Source organism: Hippocampus guttulatus, chromosome 13, assembly GCF_054856545.1.
Source record: "Hippocampus guttulatus isolate MCC_2025c chromosome 13, RoL_Hgut_1.0, whole genome shotgun sequence".
NCBI classification, from domain to species: Eukaryota; Metazoa; Chordata; class Actinopteri; order Syngnathiformes; family Syngnathidae; genus Hippocampus; species Hippocampus guttulatus.
In genome coordinates, this window is record NC_141273.1 from 4638600 (window position 1) to 4655710 (window position 17111).

At 44.7% G+C, this 17111-nt stretch overlaps 1 protein-coding gene and 1 long non-coding RNA gene across 2 annotated transcripts; one reads left to right on the forward strand and one right to left on the reverse strand.

Annotated features, from left to right (window-relative positions):
- Positions 1-134: 134 nt before the first annotated feature.
- Positions 135-1473, forward strand: LOC147196019 (uncharacterized). The gene is made up of 2 exons (XR_015102698.1): positions 135-273; positions 951-1473. It is a non-coding gene; the product is annotated as an uncharacterized LOC147196019 (long non-coding RNA).
- A 7601-nt stretch (positions 1474-9074) lies between these two features.
- On the reverse strand, positions 9075-17103 carry qrsl1 (glutaminyl-tRNA amidotransferase subunit QRSL1). The gene is made up of 11 exons (XM_086127290.1): positions 16991-17103; positions 16378-16537; positions 15845-15943; positions 15671-15767; positions 14115-14276; positions 13861-14036; positions 12642-12754; positions 12079-12271; positions 11768-11885; positions 10905-11110; positions 9075-10533 (listed from the first exon to the last, which is right to left on the reverse strand). Exons 1-11 carry the CDS (start codon positions 17012-17014, stop codon positions 10319-10321), a joined length of 1563 nt encoding a protein of 520 aa, XP_085983416.1. The 5' UTR covers positions 17015-17103; the 3' UTR covers positions 9075-10318.
- Positions 17104-17111: the final 8 nt, after the last annotated feature.

Genomic DNA, 17111 nt, shown 5'->3' on the forward strand with positions numbered 1-17111 from the left:
TTTCATATAAAAAAATACAAATTAAAAATAAAACATTATCATTCAAATCGGCAGAACGCTTCTGACAACACGTGAACGCACAGCACACGTCGGCGCGTCGCTGCGTGACGTCTTCTGGGGTATAAATATGGGCTGGGCTTGCAATTGGAATCATCTTGCCACTTATCTACCTTCATTGCCTCTTGGACGCTCAAGGTTCTTTTCGCTCCCAACAAGATGAAGCTGTGTGTTACCGTTGGGGTTTTCCTCGTGGTTCTTGCGCTTTCAGCCCAAGTAAGTTGAAAAGTTTTATTTTTTTTAATTTCAAGTTGAACACATTTTTAACTCAACTCAGAGTGGCTTTGTTTCTCACAAGCGGACGCCCGTTGCGTTCATTTGTGGTTAACTAGGCTTTTGGCGTTGACGGACGGGAGTGTTAAATTAGTTTAAGTTGGGGAACAAAGACATTTTGTCTGCTTCTCGGAGATGTGCGCTCAAAATAATGAAACGCTAAACTGCATACCCCCCACCCAAGCTGTCCTTTGAGAACCATTCAGGTGTTTTTCTGGTTCGCCTGAGGCTAAACTTGCCTAATTCCTGAATGGAAGACTATTTCAGTGGAGGTGGTGCTTACGACACTTATTTGTCTGACTAAAAGCACGATTAATACTGGGTGCCCATTTATTTTAAACAAATTTTTATTTTTTTAAATGGCTGGCACTGATGATTCATATAAAGTTATGTCAACATTTTGAAACGGCAACAAAATTAATCTCTGTAGACAAATCTTCAGATACATGCAGAGAAACCTTCGTGTTCCTCATTTGGTTTAGAAATTCTTTGTTGGTTTGTGTGATTTAAAAAAAAAAAACCTTATTAATTCCTCAATGATGCCAGCTCTTCGTAGAGGAACATTGTGACTTACTGGTGTTTATTAGCAGCCGAAACTTATTTGCCTGTTTCTATTGCAGGTGGTCGTTAACACTGCGACGACGGCGACAACTTTGGCTGCATCCACCATGAGCCCAGCCCCAGCCAACACGACTGTCATGAATGCATGCTCCAGGATCAACCCCTCCAATTTGCTGACCCTGGCCCTCGCCTTTGTCCCTCTGTTCTACAATGCATGGTGCTGATGTGTGCGCTAAGAGCCCCTTCACTGGACATGAAGAGTTCAATGGCCTTGCCACTTGGTTTGTCCAAAGATGAGACACCTGGAGTTTGATGGTCTGAATGTGCTGCAGAAGCTCTTTGTCAAGTCGTCAAAGTCTTTCATGGACTGGACTATCACCAGGAAGTAACGCACTGTGTGCTGTCTAATATTTGGCAACGTCTTTGTCTGAAATGTCCAGTGAGTGTGTGTCCCTTTTTTTTTTCTATATATTTTTTAAATGTAAAAGGATGCCAATTAAACTTTGTACTTTTGAAAATATAACGCAGTGCTTTTTAGGTCTTGAAATATTTTGTAAATTCAATAAACATTCTACTTGGTGACTTTGGCTGAATTTTTAAATGTTTACTTGGGTTTTGTGACATGTAACGGATCTTCCACACTCTAGGGCACACCCAAAAGTCTTCAGTTTTCTTAAAATCTGGTGCGCCTTGTGTATCGCCGAAATGACCATACACAAGGTGAAATGATTTCGGTAATATGTCGACCCCAAGATGGCGCTTTGCTGGAGACATGCTTGCAATGTTATAACTTGCTGTTGGTTCAGTGAACGGCGTCGCTGCTTCATTCAATGTTTTTGTTGACGCTCTGAAAAAAGAGCTGTGGTGTTTTTTTTGTTTTTCTTTAACTCTCATTAATGGGTTTTCATTCTCAACAAACACTGGTCCATCTTTGTCCTTGTCCGTGCCTTCTCTTCTTCCGTTCGAATCGAGAGGCGTTCGTGACCGCCTCCGAAAAACAAATTAACGTTTCCTTCAATGAAACTATGAAAATGGAAAATAATCCATCCATCCATCCATCTTCTACCGCTTATCCGGGGCCGGGTCGCGGGGGCAACAGCTTTAGCAGGGAAGCCCAGACTTCCCTCTCCCTAGCTACTTCTTCCAGCTCTCCCCGGGGGATCCCGAGGCGTTCCCAGGCCAGCTGGGTGACATAGTCACTCCAGCGTGTCCTGGGTCTTCCTCGGGGTCTCCTCCCGGTGGGACATGCCCGGAACACCTCACCAGGGAGGCGTTCAGGAGGCATCCGAATCAGATGCCCAAGCCACCTCATCTGGCTCCTCTCGATGTGGAGGAGAAGCGGCTCGACTCTGAGCCCCTCCCGGATGACCGAGCTTCTCACCTTATCTCTAAGGGAGAGCCCGGACACCCTGCGGAGAAAACTCATTTCGGCCGCTTGTATCCGGGATCTCGTTCTTTCGGTCACGACCCATAGCTCGTGACCATAGATGAGGGTTGGAACGTAGATCGACCGGTAAATTGAGAGCTTCGCCCTTTGGCTCAGCTCCTTCTTCACCACGACAGACCGATACAACGTCCGCATCACAGCAGACGCTGCACCGATCCGCCTGTCGATCTCTCGCTCCCTCCTGCCCTCACTCGTGAACAAGACCCCAAGATACTTAAACTCCTCCACTTGGGGCAAGATCTCTCCCCCGACCCGGAGGGGGCACTCCACCCTTTTCCGACTGAGGACCATGGTTTCAGATTTGGAGGTGCTGATTTTCATCCCAACCGCTTCACACTCAGCTGCGAAACGCTCCAGTGAGCGTTGGAGAGCCCCGTTTGAAGGAGCCAACAGCACCACATCATCTGCAAAAAGCAGGGATGCAATACTGAGGCCACCAAAACGGACGCCCTCAACGCTTCGGCTGCGCCTAGAAATTCTGTCCATAAAGATTATGAACAGAATCGGCGACAAAGGGCAGCCTTGGCGGAGTCCTACCCTCACTGGAAACGATTCCGACTTACTGCCGGCAATGCGAACCAAACTCTGACATCGGTGGTATAGTGACCGAATAGCCCGTATCAGGGGGTTCGGTACCCCATACCCACGAAGCACCCCCCACAGAACTCCCCGAGGGACACGGTCAAACGCCTTCTCCAAGTCCACAAAACACATGTAGACTGGTTGGGCGAATTCCCACATACCCTCGAGGACCCTGCTAAGGGTGTAGAGCTGGTCCACTGTTCCACGGCCGGGACGAAAACCACACTGCTCCTCCTCAATCTGAGGCTCGACTTCCTGACGGACCCTCCTCTCCAGCACCCCTGAATAGACCTTACCAGGGAGGCTGAGGAGTGTGATCCCTCTGTAGTTGGAACACACCCTCCGGTCCCCCCTTTTAAAAAGAGGGACTACCACCCCGGTCTGCCAATCCAGAGGCACTCTCCCCGTTGACCACGCGATGTTGCAGAGGCGTGTCAACCAGGACAGCCCCACAACATCCAGAGCCTTGAGGAACTCCGGGCGGATCTCATCCACCCCTGGGGCCCTGCCACCGAGGAGCTTTTTAACCACATTGGTGACTTCAACCACAGAGATAGGAGAGCCCACCTCAGGGTCCTCAGACTCTGCTTCCTCCAAGGAAGACGTGTTGGTGGGGTTGAGGAGGTCTTCGAAGTACTCTGCCCACCGGTTCACAACGTCCCGACTCGAAGTCAGCAGTGCCCCATCCCCACTGTACACAGTGTTAGTGGTGCACTGCTTCCCCCTCCTGAGACGTCGGATGGTGGACCAGAATTTCCTCGAAGCCGTCCGGAAGTCGGCTTCCATGGCCTCACCGAACTCTTCCCACGCTCGGGTTTTTGCCTCGGCGACCACCGAAGCTGCGTTCCGCTTGGCCAGTCGATACCCGTCAGCTGCCTCTGGGGTCCCACAGGCCATAAAGGCTCGATAGGACTCCTTCTTCAGCTTGACGGCATCCCTTACTGCTGGTGTCCACCAGCGAGTACGAGGGTTGCCGCCACGACAGGCACCAACCACCTTACGGCCACAACTCAGATTGGCCGCCTCAACAATAGAGGCACGGAACATGGTCCACTCGGACTCAATGTCCCCCGTCTCCCCCGGAACATGGGAAAAGCTCTGTCGGAGGTGGGAGTTGAAACTCCTTCTGACAGGGGATTCCGCCAGACGCTCCCAACAAACCCTCACAATACGTTTGGGTCTGCCAGGACGGACCGGCATCTTCCCCCACCATCGGAGCCTACTCACCACCAGGTGGTGATCAGTTGACAGCTCCGCCCCTCTCTTCACCCGAGTGTCCAAAACATGCGGCCGCAAATCCGATGATATAACCACAAGGTCGATCATCGAACTACGGCCTAGGGTGTCCTGGTGCCAAGTGCACATATGGACACCCTTATGTTTGAACAAGGTGTTCGTTATGGACAATCCGTGGCGAGCACAGAAGTCCAATAACAAAACACCACTCGAGTTCTGATCGGGGGGGCCGTTCCTCCCAATCACGCCCCTCCAGGTCTCACTGTCATTGCCCACGTGAGCATTGAAGTCCCCCAGCAGAACAAGGGAGTCCCCAGCAGGAGTACTCTCCAGCACACCCTCCAAGGACTCCAAAAAGGGTGGGTATGCTGAGCTGCCGTTTGGTGCATATGCACAAACAACAGTCAGGACCCGTCCCCCCACCCGAAGGCGGAGGGAAGCAACCCTCTCGTCTACCGGTGTGAACCCCAATGTACAGGCACTGAGCCGGGGGGCAATGAGTATGCCCACACCTGCTCTGCGCCTCTCACCATGAGCAACTCCAGAGTGGAAGAGAGTCCAACCCCTCTCGAGAGAACTAGTACCAGAACCCAGGCTGTGTGTGGAGGCAAGTCCGACTATATCCAGTCGGAACTTCTCTACCTCACACACCAGCTCGGGCTCCTTCCCTGCCAGAGAGGTGACATTCCATGTCCCAAGAGCTAGCTTCTGTAGCCGAGGATCGGACCGCCAGGGTCCCCGCCTTTGGCTGCCGCCCAGCTCGCATTGCACCCGACCCCTTTGACCCCTCCCACGGGTGGTGAGACCATGAGAAGGGGGACCCACGTTGCCTCTTCGGGCTGAGCCCGGCCGGGCCCCATGGGTGTAGGCCCGGCCACCAGGCGCTCGCCAACGAGCCCCACCTCCAGGCCTGGCTCCAGAGGGGGGCCCCGGTGACCCGCGTCCGGGCAAGGGAAACTGAGATCCTTTAATTTTACTCATCATAAGGGGTCTTGGAGCCGTGCTTTGTCTGGTCCCTCACCTAGAACCTGTTTGCCATGGGTGACCCTGCCAGGGGCATAAAGCCCCAGACAACTTAGCTCCTAGGATCATTGGGACACACAAACCCCTCCACCACGGTAAGGTGACGGCTCACGGAGAGGATGGAAAATAATGAAGCGAGGAAATCACAAAATAAATTCTCCCCCCCCCCCGACAGAATTTATGATTTCATTTCTGAATACACAAAGGAAAAAACATCTGAGACAGTCCAGTCCCCAACATTTAACATCTGATCATTCTGTTGGAGTTACGCTCAAGGAAATGCCAAGTGGGGGCTATAGAATTTATTTTGTGATATCCTCGCTTGATTTTCTGTTTTTCTGCATTTTCAATTTTCGCAGTTCAATCTAAGTACTGTAATAGTTAATTTACATTTTTTTGGAGGCGGTTATGAACGCCTCTTGAGTCGAACAGAAGCATAGCTCTATCTAGTGGATGCATTGTAGATTGCGCCTTATAATCAGTGCGTCCAATATATGAAAAAAATTGAAAAATAGGCCATTGAAGGTGAGCCTCATAATCCAGTGCGCCTTTTAGTGCGGAAAATACGGTACTGTAAAATTGAGCTCAATTGGTCATGCAGTTACTTAATCCTGTGCTTTCCTGGACTTAGACAGCTCTGGTATCAAGATTTAAATTGAAGCTCTTTACTCAGTCCAGTGACACTGTGCTAATTAGATGGTGACGGATTGGGTAATTTAAGGATTTCAAAAAGTCTTTTTCGCATGGCTCACTTTACCACAAGCAGGGTTAAAATGTGTTTTTTAAAAGGGAGACCAATGACTTATGCGTGGTGTCATCAAGATGGTCAACGTGGCACACACCTCCACTGCATTCTTCCCCCCAAACCAGATGTAATGTCAGACTGCCAGAAAATGCAACGAGCAGTAGAAATTCGGCTAACTAAACTCAAATGGTTAAAATGATAGGCGGTGTTGAGATTTGAGGAAAGTCAAAGCACTGAAGTTGCTTGGCTGAAAACAGCATGTCCAAAGCCAGAGTGTGACAAATTGATATGTTGCGATTTATCCTTGGTGTATTTTGATGGAATAAGGGGAGCCGCTCAATTGAGGCACTTTTCGAACTGCACTCAATTGTCATGGTGACCCCTTTGGTACAACTAGTGTCAAAGTAGCATGAATGCTAACAATTACTTCATGAATACAGCCCCTCCGTTTTGCACAACTTTGCTAATTGGTAAACATTAAATGAAAAGGCCCGAGGTCGCTATCGTGACAAAGTCAACCAGCTATAAACAAATGGCGATAAAACACAACGGAGGCTCAATAATTGATTTTCGCAGGTGAATAATTTATACACTGACCAGTCCAGCCTCTACCTGCCGCTTGGACAAAGGGGCTCTTTCCAAGAGTGATGCATGGAATTCACTGGACTCCACATTGATTTGGTTTTGTGTGGGAATTGCCTTCCAACCCCAGTTTAGGACAATGGCGGCATTGTCCAGCTCATCTTATCTTCTGAAAAACAGACTTCATTGGGATGTGTGCCACATAGCACCCATCTCTCATTTCTTCCTTTTACTTCCTGCCGCTACTACGCATACAAGTTTCTCCTTTGGCTTTTTCATATCTTAAGTCAAGAACACCGACTTTTGGAACTTGCTGTGGTCACATTCCTGCAGCTCGGTAGCAACTCTTGGATGCAGGCGGAGGGTGGTCAGGTGATGGGGACAAGACTTGTGTTTTAGTCGACTAACAGAGTGTGACCACTCAAAGCTCTCTTCCACTTCCCTTTGCCGCCAATGCACACATTCCCTGAAACTGAAGGAAATCTGAGCTGGGGTGTGGTGACAAAGTGGGGGAGGAAAGCAAACACGACAGGTTTGGGTTCAGGAAGGTGAATGGCTTGAGATTTAGACATCAAAACTAAAAGCGCACCAAATCCGACATTAAATTTGTAGATATACCGGTACATTGACACTCTGGATTGAGTGAATTGGTTTACAATATGAATTTTATCTCACAAAGCAATCTCATACCACACACTTAACAGTTTTTTTTAAATTGTAAAATTGTCAATCGAACTCATCAATGCATTCAGACCTCTGTTACACCTCTTCATTTCTCTGAATTGTGGTTTACCCAACATGAAACTAACAGCAACTGACAATTTTCAGGAAACGATGTTCTTCCCACGAACTGAGTTTGGCTTGCATTGCGTGCAAACCACAGCTCATCTCAACGGTAGAGTCGATCATAAGATCGAGATTGATGCACAACATAGTTAATTGTAAGAAAACTCTTACTCTACCGACAATTATGTCTCACAGCATTGAATCACTAAACGCCATGTTCATGTATACCGTTTAATTTTCTATACTCGCCAGTATGAAGAATGCCTGTTTTTGTTCCATCATATCAGTATCAGCGTGGTTGGGTGTTGTTGGTATTTTAGAACTTAAGAGCCCTGACCTAGAAGCCATGAAACATGAACCACAACACAGGTTGTACAAGTCAAGTGCACCATCTGTGACCTCTGACCCCACTCATTGTCACTCTCAAGTGGGATCCTCATACAGTCAAAACTCGGTTTTCATCCATAATTTTTTTACAATTAATAGTACACTTTTTTTACATGTCACTAGGACCCTATCAACTAATGGAATCTCTATGCACTTGTTGCGGATTAGGATTACCACTCCCCACCCAAATTGGATGGCATTGCAATGTGTAACCTCTTTAAACTATACATGCACAATGAATTAAGTTGCTGAGAGTCAAGTGTATTTTCCACATGCGTGAATTAAATAAAGCTCTGTCAGTGAAGACAAATCCAGGGTGTAATCATGCCTTTTGTCTGATATTAGCTGGGATAGACCCCAGTTTCTCACAACCCTCAACAGGACAAGGATGACCTTCAATAAATTTGTTGCTTAACCTCCACTATTTGTTTTTCCCTTCACACTCGAGTAAATGTGAGCACTATTTGTATTTCTTGAGCTATTCAACACCAGCGACAAATCAGTGAGCAGGTAACAGCACCTTGTATTGAATGACTCCCTGACATGATGCTTCAGTGGGCATGTCAACTTTGTTTGAGGTACTTATCTTATTCCACATACCCCAGATATGAGATAAGGCAGCAAAAACATTTCCACAAAATGTGGTCGCATTTAAGCAGAGTGGCCAATCATTTGGCTGCCATCTGTACACTTTGTGGCCCTGCTGCGAGTTTGCTGCAGATAACGTTTTGCATGACCTGCTTTTGATGCTGCATGCAATGTGACTTATTTGTCACTCAGGAAGCTGTCACTTTACCTCAGTTTTTGGAAATGACAACTTAACGCTATTTATACACACACACATCCTTCACTTTTGCAGTGTGCACCTTTGACATCCCGAAAGATACATGAACATCATACATTACAAATGAACCTCAAAACTAATATTTTTAAAGGTAGACCTTTTGATCCGGACAGTTCTTACGGTAGATCATGTTTCATTAGATTAGGCAGGTGCCCCCTAAAATTGCTTGAATCTATGTGTCCCTGGCACAGTGGTGCTAATGATCAAAACTGCTCTTTCCCCTTCAGAATTTATCTGAGGACGAAAGACAACACTGCCCTAAAAAGTGGAACAATCTGGCCGCAGCAAAAAAATTAATAAATAAATAAAAATAAAAGTGACTTTGAAATTCAGTACATAAATTGTGTTACTCTCAGTGGGAGTTACCTAAAGTTAGCCAGCAAGCTAAATGTAGCAACTGTGAGCTAGGATTTGAGTACTTGGAGAGGTACGGTTTTAATTATGAAAGAATGAGGCAGGCTCTTTTAAATAAGTAGAAATAAATGTTCACTGGCAATGTTTGAATAAGCGGATGCCGTATGAAGTCAATGATCAACAAAAGGCAGTACCAAGACTTTCACACAGGTACATTTTATTTTGAATGTGAATTATACTGTACCAGTAAGCATAGTTGGGCCAATTAGCAATAGATCAGGGGAGGGTTATATGGAGCTGAAGTCAACAGAGAGCAGTTTATTTGAGTTTCTATAAACTCTTCTCTGAGCACCTTTCCAGCTCTGATGGCTGCGTCAGTTTCATTTGTGCTCTCTCGGCACTTGAATGCAAAGCTTCTCACGTCTCACTTGGTCATTCAGTTCAATTCTATAGAACTTCAACTAAGCAAAAAAAAATTTTTTCCATCCCCATGCTCTCGAAAACAGCAAGGTAGCCAATTGTTGATGGCCTCAACTCCAAATGGTTCTTCCACCCAATTTTTGCCTCCTGATCCAAATGTTGAGAATCAGTGCTCCAGTCGGTCCAGTGGTGAGTGATTTTTACTATGTACAGTCAAACTGAAAATTAATCATCAACAGATACACGTTGAAATTTGAAATAGAGGTTAGGGTGCCTGCCACAAAATAGAGAGGTTTCAAATCTTTGCTCCAGCCTTCCTGAAAAATGCATTTAATGTTAATTTAAGACTTTAAAAGGTCCACAGCTTTGAATGCTTGTTTGCTGAGATGTGCCCTGTGATTGACAGGTGACCAGTTTAGCTTGTACTCCTCCTTTCATCCAATGTCAAATTAGGATAGGTTGCAGCATAACCCTAATAATGGCAAGTGGCATAAAACATGGCTGCCCGGACAGTTTCTATGGAAAATACACGATTCTCAAAAAAATGCTTCTCTCTCATTCATGATTTCAAAAGTTGCCGTATATTTTACAGGTAAAAGGTTTTGCATCGCATCTCACGATTTTATCTACAAGTCTCCTTCGGACTTTTGTATGGTAATTTATCGCTTGAAAGATGAAATAAAAGACAATAGTGATTTCATTTATGAGGGTGCATGACAGTTTCTGAAGCTTGTACCTCTGTGACCAGCATTCCATGAAGTTGTTTAGAACTGATTTGTTTGATTCGCTTCAGCTTTGTCCAATACAAAGACAAATAACATACTTTAACCCTTTCAGGGACAGCGGTTACTACAGTGGACAGCTTGTCATGTTATCAGGTTACAGGGTGCATGAAAGGGCTCAGAGCCAAAAACCAGATTTCTGTGGCTGGCTGTTCCTCTTTACAGGAAATGTATAAATGGCTTTGAAGGTTTTTTCTTTAAGTTAATTACAACTTTCAACCTTCAACTACTACATCTATTCATCTCTGCCCCTGGGCAAAACTATTATTGTAACTGGAACTCTGCCTTATGCTAGATTCCTCAAAGTCACTGATGGAGGGAAACCCAACCCTTTGTTCGATCCACTGGGCAACACTCAGCAGCTTCTTGTCAAGGAAGGCGGGGCCGATTAGTTGTAAGCCAATGGGAAGGCCTCTTCTGGATAAGGTCACCGGCACAGAAACAGCGGGGAGACCTGCAGTGAGGAAAAACGAGAGTTGAAAAACTCTGGAAAAAAATATGCCATTGCTTTACGTGCATGTTAAATATCACAATAATATGATTACTCAACACCCATAATCACATGTTTTTCAAATATCGTGCAGCCCTTCTAGTCACACACGAGAATGACTGTGACGTTTTGATGACCATCACATTACTCTTTTTTTCCCTGAAAGCATGGTGGTTGTGCCTGTGACAACTATTGTCAATCAATTGCTGATTTTAGGGCGTGAAGCAATTTGTTTCGTACCTTTGTGGCTTTGAGCTAGAGGCCCATCCAAAAACTTTGCTCCATTTTTGATTTGATATGGAACATTTAACATCCTTTATCAACTCGTTATGTACCTGCCATGTTGGCGGGAACGGTTAAGATGTCCTCCTGCGCGCTACGTGTTCGATTGTCTTCTTGTGTGAAGTCGGCGTAACGTGCACCGTCTGAGAGAGTGGTGGGTGTCAGCAGCATGTGAATGCCCGAGCTGAACACACGGTTGAAGTCGTCTGCAATCAGCCGACGAACCCTCTGGGCCTTCACAAAGTAGTGCTCGTAGTTTCTGACAAGGTGGGAGGAAAAGGTTATGATGCCGGAGAAGAAACAGAAAATATGTTCGAGGAATCACTGAAAAATATTGCCAAAATGACTGCAATCTAAATTCAATTGATTGAGTGTGTTGAATAACCATTTCATGTTCAAAGGAGGGCAGGCTCATTTGGATGAGGCAGGGGCTGCCGTTTTCAAAGGGCTGATTTCAGCAAGACAAAAGGAGTAGTTGGTGAAATGTGTTGATAATTGTTGTTCCTTGGTGTGTTTTTAACACCCGGGAACAGTTTTTATTTGTGGGGTGGGGGGGGGAGAATAAAAAATAATCCAAAATACTGGATCCATGAATCACAGATATGCGCCTCAATTGTGCATTGCCCGATCGAAGCATAAATTTGTGCATACACGATGTTCGTGACTGAGGCTTATTGTCGCTATCGTAGCAACTTTCTCTGAACCCTGAAAGCAACTACTGTACTTTCCCAAAAAAGCAACTGACAATGCTCGGGGTGGACTGGGGCATATATAATAAATACATTAATAAAAATGAGCCTGAGCATTTTTATGCTTAGTCTGCCCCACTCCTGCCTCCTTTATAATGATCTCATTTAAACTGTATTCCATCCTATATATCTATTTGTCTCATGAGGGGAAAAAAAAGTTCCCTTACTGTTTGAGCAGGAAGTAGTTTCCAGATAATATCCTTCCTCTCACAACGTCATTGAACCCCTCGTGTCGTGTGGTGGCATACATGGCCTCTGTGGAACTGTCCACTTCGCTTCGATGGCCTGAGCAATGGAGTATTATCATGTTTATCATCATCATCATTATCATCTTCAGACTTCAATACTGCATGTCTATCTAAGTGAGGCAGCAGGGGAGTTTCCCTCGAGCTTTTTCTACGAGTACCAACTCAAAACACAGTTTCCTGTGCAACCCCAATGCATGTGGTATATGAAAGCACCTCTTGTTGGTTCTTACCATACTGGAGGCCATCGAAGCACGCCATGTTCGACGCCACCTCAGCACAGCACAGGACGTGGTAACACGCACTGGAATAGTGGCTGTGGGGGAGGGACACTTGCTCCACACGAGCACCCGATTTCTCAAACATGTCGGCGACCCGACTCCACTGTGCAGCGGTCTCCTCGGACAGTCCAGGGGCGTAGAACTCCTGGTAGGCAGGTTGCCATGGGAACAACCGCTCATACTTGTGATGAACTTTTAAGAATGTAATGCTGTCTTGTGTGCGGTATGTACGTGTTATAGGATTGTCCTTTATAAGGAAAGCAATTATTTTATAACTGGAAATGAAATGGATGGCAAAAGATTACCGGTACTGGAAGCAAATCAAAGAAGTATCGGTAAAATAGAAGACAAAAGTAAAATACAGTCCAATCATGTAACATCACATGATATGTGATTATCCAGGTGCATCAATAGTGGAACAAAATAGAGCTTACTACAATAAATGTTTGGTGTTAAAATGTTTAGTTTGCAAATCTTTCAATGAGTGTCCTACGAAAATATAAGAATAAATGAACCTTTGGGATGCCTATGCAGAGGTTCTTGACGTCGAAATTTTCAGGCAGCTCTGTTGGCGATGGAGGTGCAGGAACCGTTGTGGAGTCTTTTGTGTCAATGCCTTGGAGAATACCTAATTAATGTGCAAACAAGATCTCAGATAAGATTTCCCGGTTACATTTCAACACTTGCAGTGTTTACAAGACAACAAATGAATAACCTGCCTACATTTCATTTCGAGATGCCTTGTGGAGGACAATGAACCACATGTGGTAACAAAGGGAACATACTGTTTTTTTGGAAAATTGACTTTTTAATTGTGTGTATACAAATGATTGGTCTCTGGAGTGCCTACCCCACCCATCATGTGTGAAATTAAACAACCATGTCAATCTTCTGCTATCTACCTAATGATTAAAATGTGTCTCGCCGAAACACACACACTGGCGAAGCAAACCATGAGGCCTCTAGTCACAAAGAAAAGTCTACAAGTCAGTCATGGTAACAAAATCCATACTCGCCTCTGGCCCATCAACAATGTTTTGGGAACTACTAGGAAAAATAGGACAGGAACTCATAAATTATGCTTATTTGTAAACTAGTTCCAGCATTTCTAAAAAGTCAATTTTTTTTTGATGACTTCCTCAATTTGCAAAAAATTCAAATTAAAAAAAAAAAGAAAAAGCTCTACATCCAGTGTGTAGGGCAAGAAAAATACCCCACACCCGCCGTTTAAGACTTAAAAATTTATATATTTTGGAATCAAAAGCATTTACTAACATGTTAACCTCAGCATCATCAGAAAAAAAAATCCTTATATTAATCAATTCATCGTCAATGGGTGTATCGACATGCCACAGCAGACAAATTCCTGAGCTCGCCAACAGTGAGACAACTCTTACTGCACAACAATGATTTTTCAAATTTTAGAAAACATTCAGTTGGAAGAATTTGGCAGCAATTGATCCTCAGCATTGGTAGAGTGAAAGAAGAATTCGGGATACTTGTACTTATAATAAAATTATGATACACATTCTGAATCAGTCATGCCATTATCCATTACAAATAATAGACTTGTTCACACAGCCCATTTGCTACACCCTATATTCAGATCAAAACAAAACTCTCGTCCTCATGAATTAAGCTGTAAAATATTACATCCCTGTTTAGCAACTCATGAGGTCTGTTACGTCTCAAAAAACATATGACCTAATGATATATGACCTCATAATAACCTACCTAAAATAATGGCTGCGTCGCTGGCACTTCGTGCCAAAATGCCTGGAACATCACAGGAGTTGACCAGCGGTATGAGGCCATGTCTCGACAGCAGTCCATATGTTGGCTTCAAAGCCACAACGCCACACAGTGCGCCTGGGTTACGGGTGGAACCACCCGTGTCCGACCCTAAAGCGCTGCCATGAAGACAATATGACAATGTCATTCTCGTTCACTTTGGAACATTTTGGAGATTGAACCAGGTGACGCCTCACAGGTAACTGGTCAGGGAGGCGACAGCTGCTGCGCTTCCTCCTGAACTTCCTCCGGAGATAACCCAGTCACAGTCTGGTGCCGCTCCTGTCCTCTCACAGTAGGGAGTAGCATAGCTCCACGGGTTCCTCACTGGTCCAAATGCACCATCAGTACTGCCCGAACTGGAAGACAAAGGAGCAAAACGCTGATCAACAGCTGAAACTCAGACCATATTCAGTGATAATTTTACAGTTTGAGTCCTGCGAGTCCCAGGGACTCGCTGATCAGGAAAGTATGAGTCCCATCATGCAATCAAGAGTCCCAAATTTCGAATTCTGAAATGGTCAACTTATTCAATTGCATATGATAAGAACACAAACAACAACAATATACATTGATCATAGGTTTATTTCTTATGAACAAATGCTGCAAAAATTTTAATAGTTCAGGTATACAAGATTTGCTGAGAAATAGGTTCTTATTTCATCCCCCCTCCATAGGACATGTTTAACATCAAAAGAGTAACTGTTATCTCAAGTACCTGTGTTCCTGCTATCACACCAAATGGTGGGTAGTGGTGGTCTGGTCTCACCTCACCACTCCCAACTTCTTCCAGCCACACCGGGTCAGATGAAATGTTACTTTCTTTATTTCCGGGATTTGCATGAGAGGCGTACCTCCCCGCCTCTCATTATCATATTGTCTCTATATAATCTCATGAATGTGTTTCTTTTACGCTTCCTGACTGAAATCTGGAACCGTTAGGAGCCCGAATTGATTCGTAAACTGCAGAAAATAAATTAAACCCTTCGAAGGAACTGTTCATTTACTCCAGCCTGTATTTGGAGAACCAACATCCTCATCTTCCGAAATTAACGAACACGCGGAGGAAGAGAAAGGCCACTCTTTCCCCAACATGAGGAAGAGTTTATTTGTATGATTATATCTAACATACAGTCAAACCTCGGTTTTCAAACGTCTCGGTTCTCGACCAATTCGGTTTTCGACCAAAATTTTTGAGTTTTTTTTATGCCTCGGATGACGAACAAATTTCGGTTCTCGAACGAACTGAGCACGCGTGAATGCACCATTTGACTCCTCTCGCCTTCCTTACACGAGGAAGTGACGCTTCCTCGTGTTGCTTTCCATTGTGAGCAGATGTGTTCAGTAAACATTTTTATTGTAAAAAGAGCGTGGTTTCGGTTTTCGAACAGCCTCCTGGAAGGGATTATGGATGAAAACCGAGGTTTGACTGTATATGTATTTTCACCCCCCTTCCATTTAATTTTGTCAAGTTAAAACTAGTGACTGAATCACAGTACAGTTATCTTCAAGTTAAAGTTGCCTAGTTAAAATTTAATTTAAGACGGACAAGTGAATACCTTGAATCAGGGTGAATTCAAGATATCTTCAACTGGAATTATGACTATTCAAAGTCAAACTGTCGACATCACAAACTGGAATTACAGATCATAATTTTTTTTTTTTTTTTAGTAAATCAAAGAGGGAATCACTGAGAAAATGGAAATATATGTTAGGTGTGTGACATGTTTGCTACTGCCAACAATGTTTTTACCCCATAGCAAATTCGTCCATGTTGGTCTTCCCAAGGAGAACAGCACCTTGGTCAAACAGCTTCTGGACTACTGTGGCATTGTATGGTGGAGTGTAGTCTGCAACAAAGAGCATCGAAGCACCACGGTTTGTTAATTATATCAAATGAACACACACTGTGCATGTCTCCGCATACCTTTCAGCATTCTCGAAGCACATGTGGTCTTGACGTCACTTGTGCTAAAGTTGTCTTTGAGTGCAAATGGGATTCCGTCCAGAGGACCCTTAGGGGTACCTATAGAAGATCATGAAAATTGTGACTACATAGACTAGAGATGTTACACTTTAACAGCAGCATGTTCTTTCATGGCGGCATGGTGTTGACTGGTTAGCAGGTCCGCCTCAGAGTGCAGAGGTGCAGGGTTCAATTCCGGCTCCGGCCTTCCTGTGTGGAGTTTGCATGTTTTCCCAGTTCCTGCGTGGGTTTTCTCTGGATACTCCGGTTTCCTCCCAGATTCCAAAAACATGCATGGCAGGCTCATGCAACACTCTAATTTGTCCCTAAGTGTAATTGTGAGCGCAAATGGTTGTTCGTCTTTGCGTGCCCTCCGACTGACTGGCAAACAATTCAGGGTGTACCCTGCCTACTGCCCGAAGAAGGCTGGGATCGGTTCCGGCACGCCCACAACCCTTGTGAGGATAAGCGGATTAGATAATGGATGGATGTACCTCGTAGTAGTCTGGTCTCAGCTTCATGAGCCTGCTTCAAGGCCAATTCCTCCGTCACTGTGATGTAAGCATTTAGATGCTGGTTCTTCTTGATGCGGTTCAAGCATTTTCTACACAGCTCAGTTGGGGAGATCTTTCTCTCTCTGAATGCAATGGAAACCTGGAAAATTAAAAAGTACATTCAAACTCTGTATCCGGTATTAGATAAATTTCTGTGGTAAAATTATATTATAAATGTTACACACTGAACATGAACAACACTCCTTTTCAAATGTTGGTTTATTTAATAGGAGGTATTACTGTACTGCTTTCGCTGGTTATTTGGTCAATAATCATTTGACGAAAGAAATCAAATTCGATATTCGGCACAAACACACACACAAGCCTAATTAATAATAATAATAATACATTTTATTTATAAGCGCCTTTCAAGACACCCAAGGACACTTTACAATAACAAAAAACACAAAACAATACGGGTTGAGCAGCGGCAGCCAAAACGCGCCAGCGTTCACTCAACCCGGAAGTCAGAAAAGGATTAACAGACAGAATGTTCTAGAATGTTACATTTAACCCACAAAACCGCAAATTTTAAACATGAAGCCATCCTAACCTCTCGTAAAGTCAGGTTGAGCATATTTCCGATACGCTCAGGATTTTTTCGCAGTTAACCTTCACAACGGTGTTCGGCATCGGAGGGCTGCCATGTTTGTTTGGAAAGTCCGGGTGTCGTA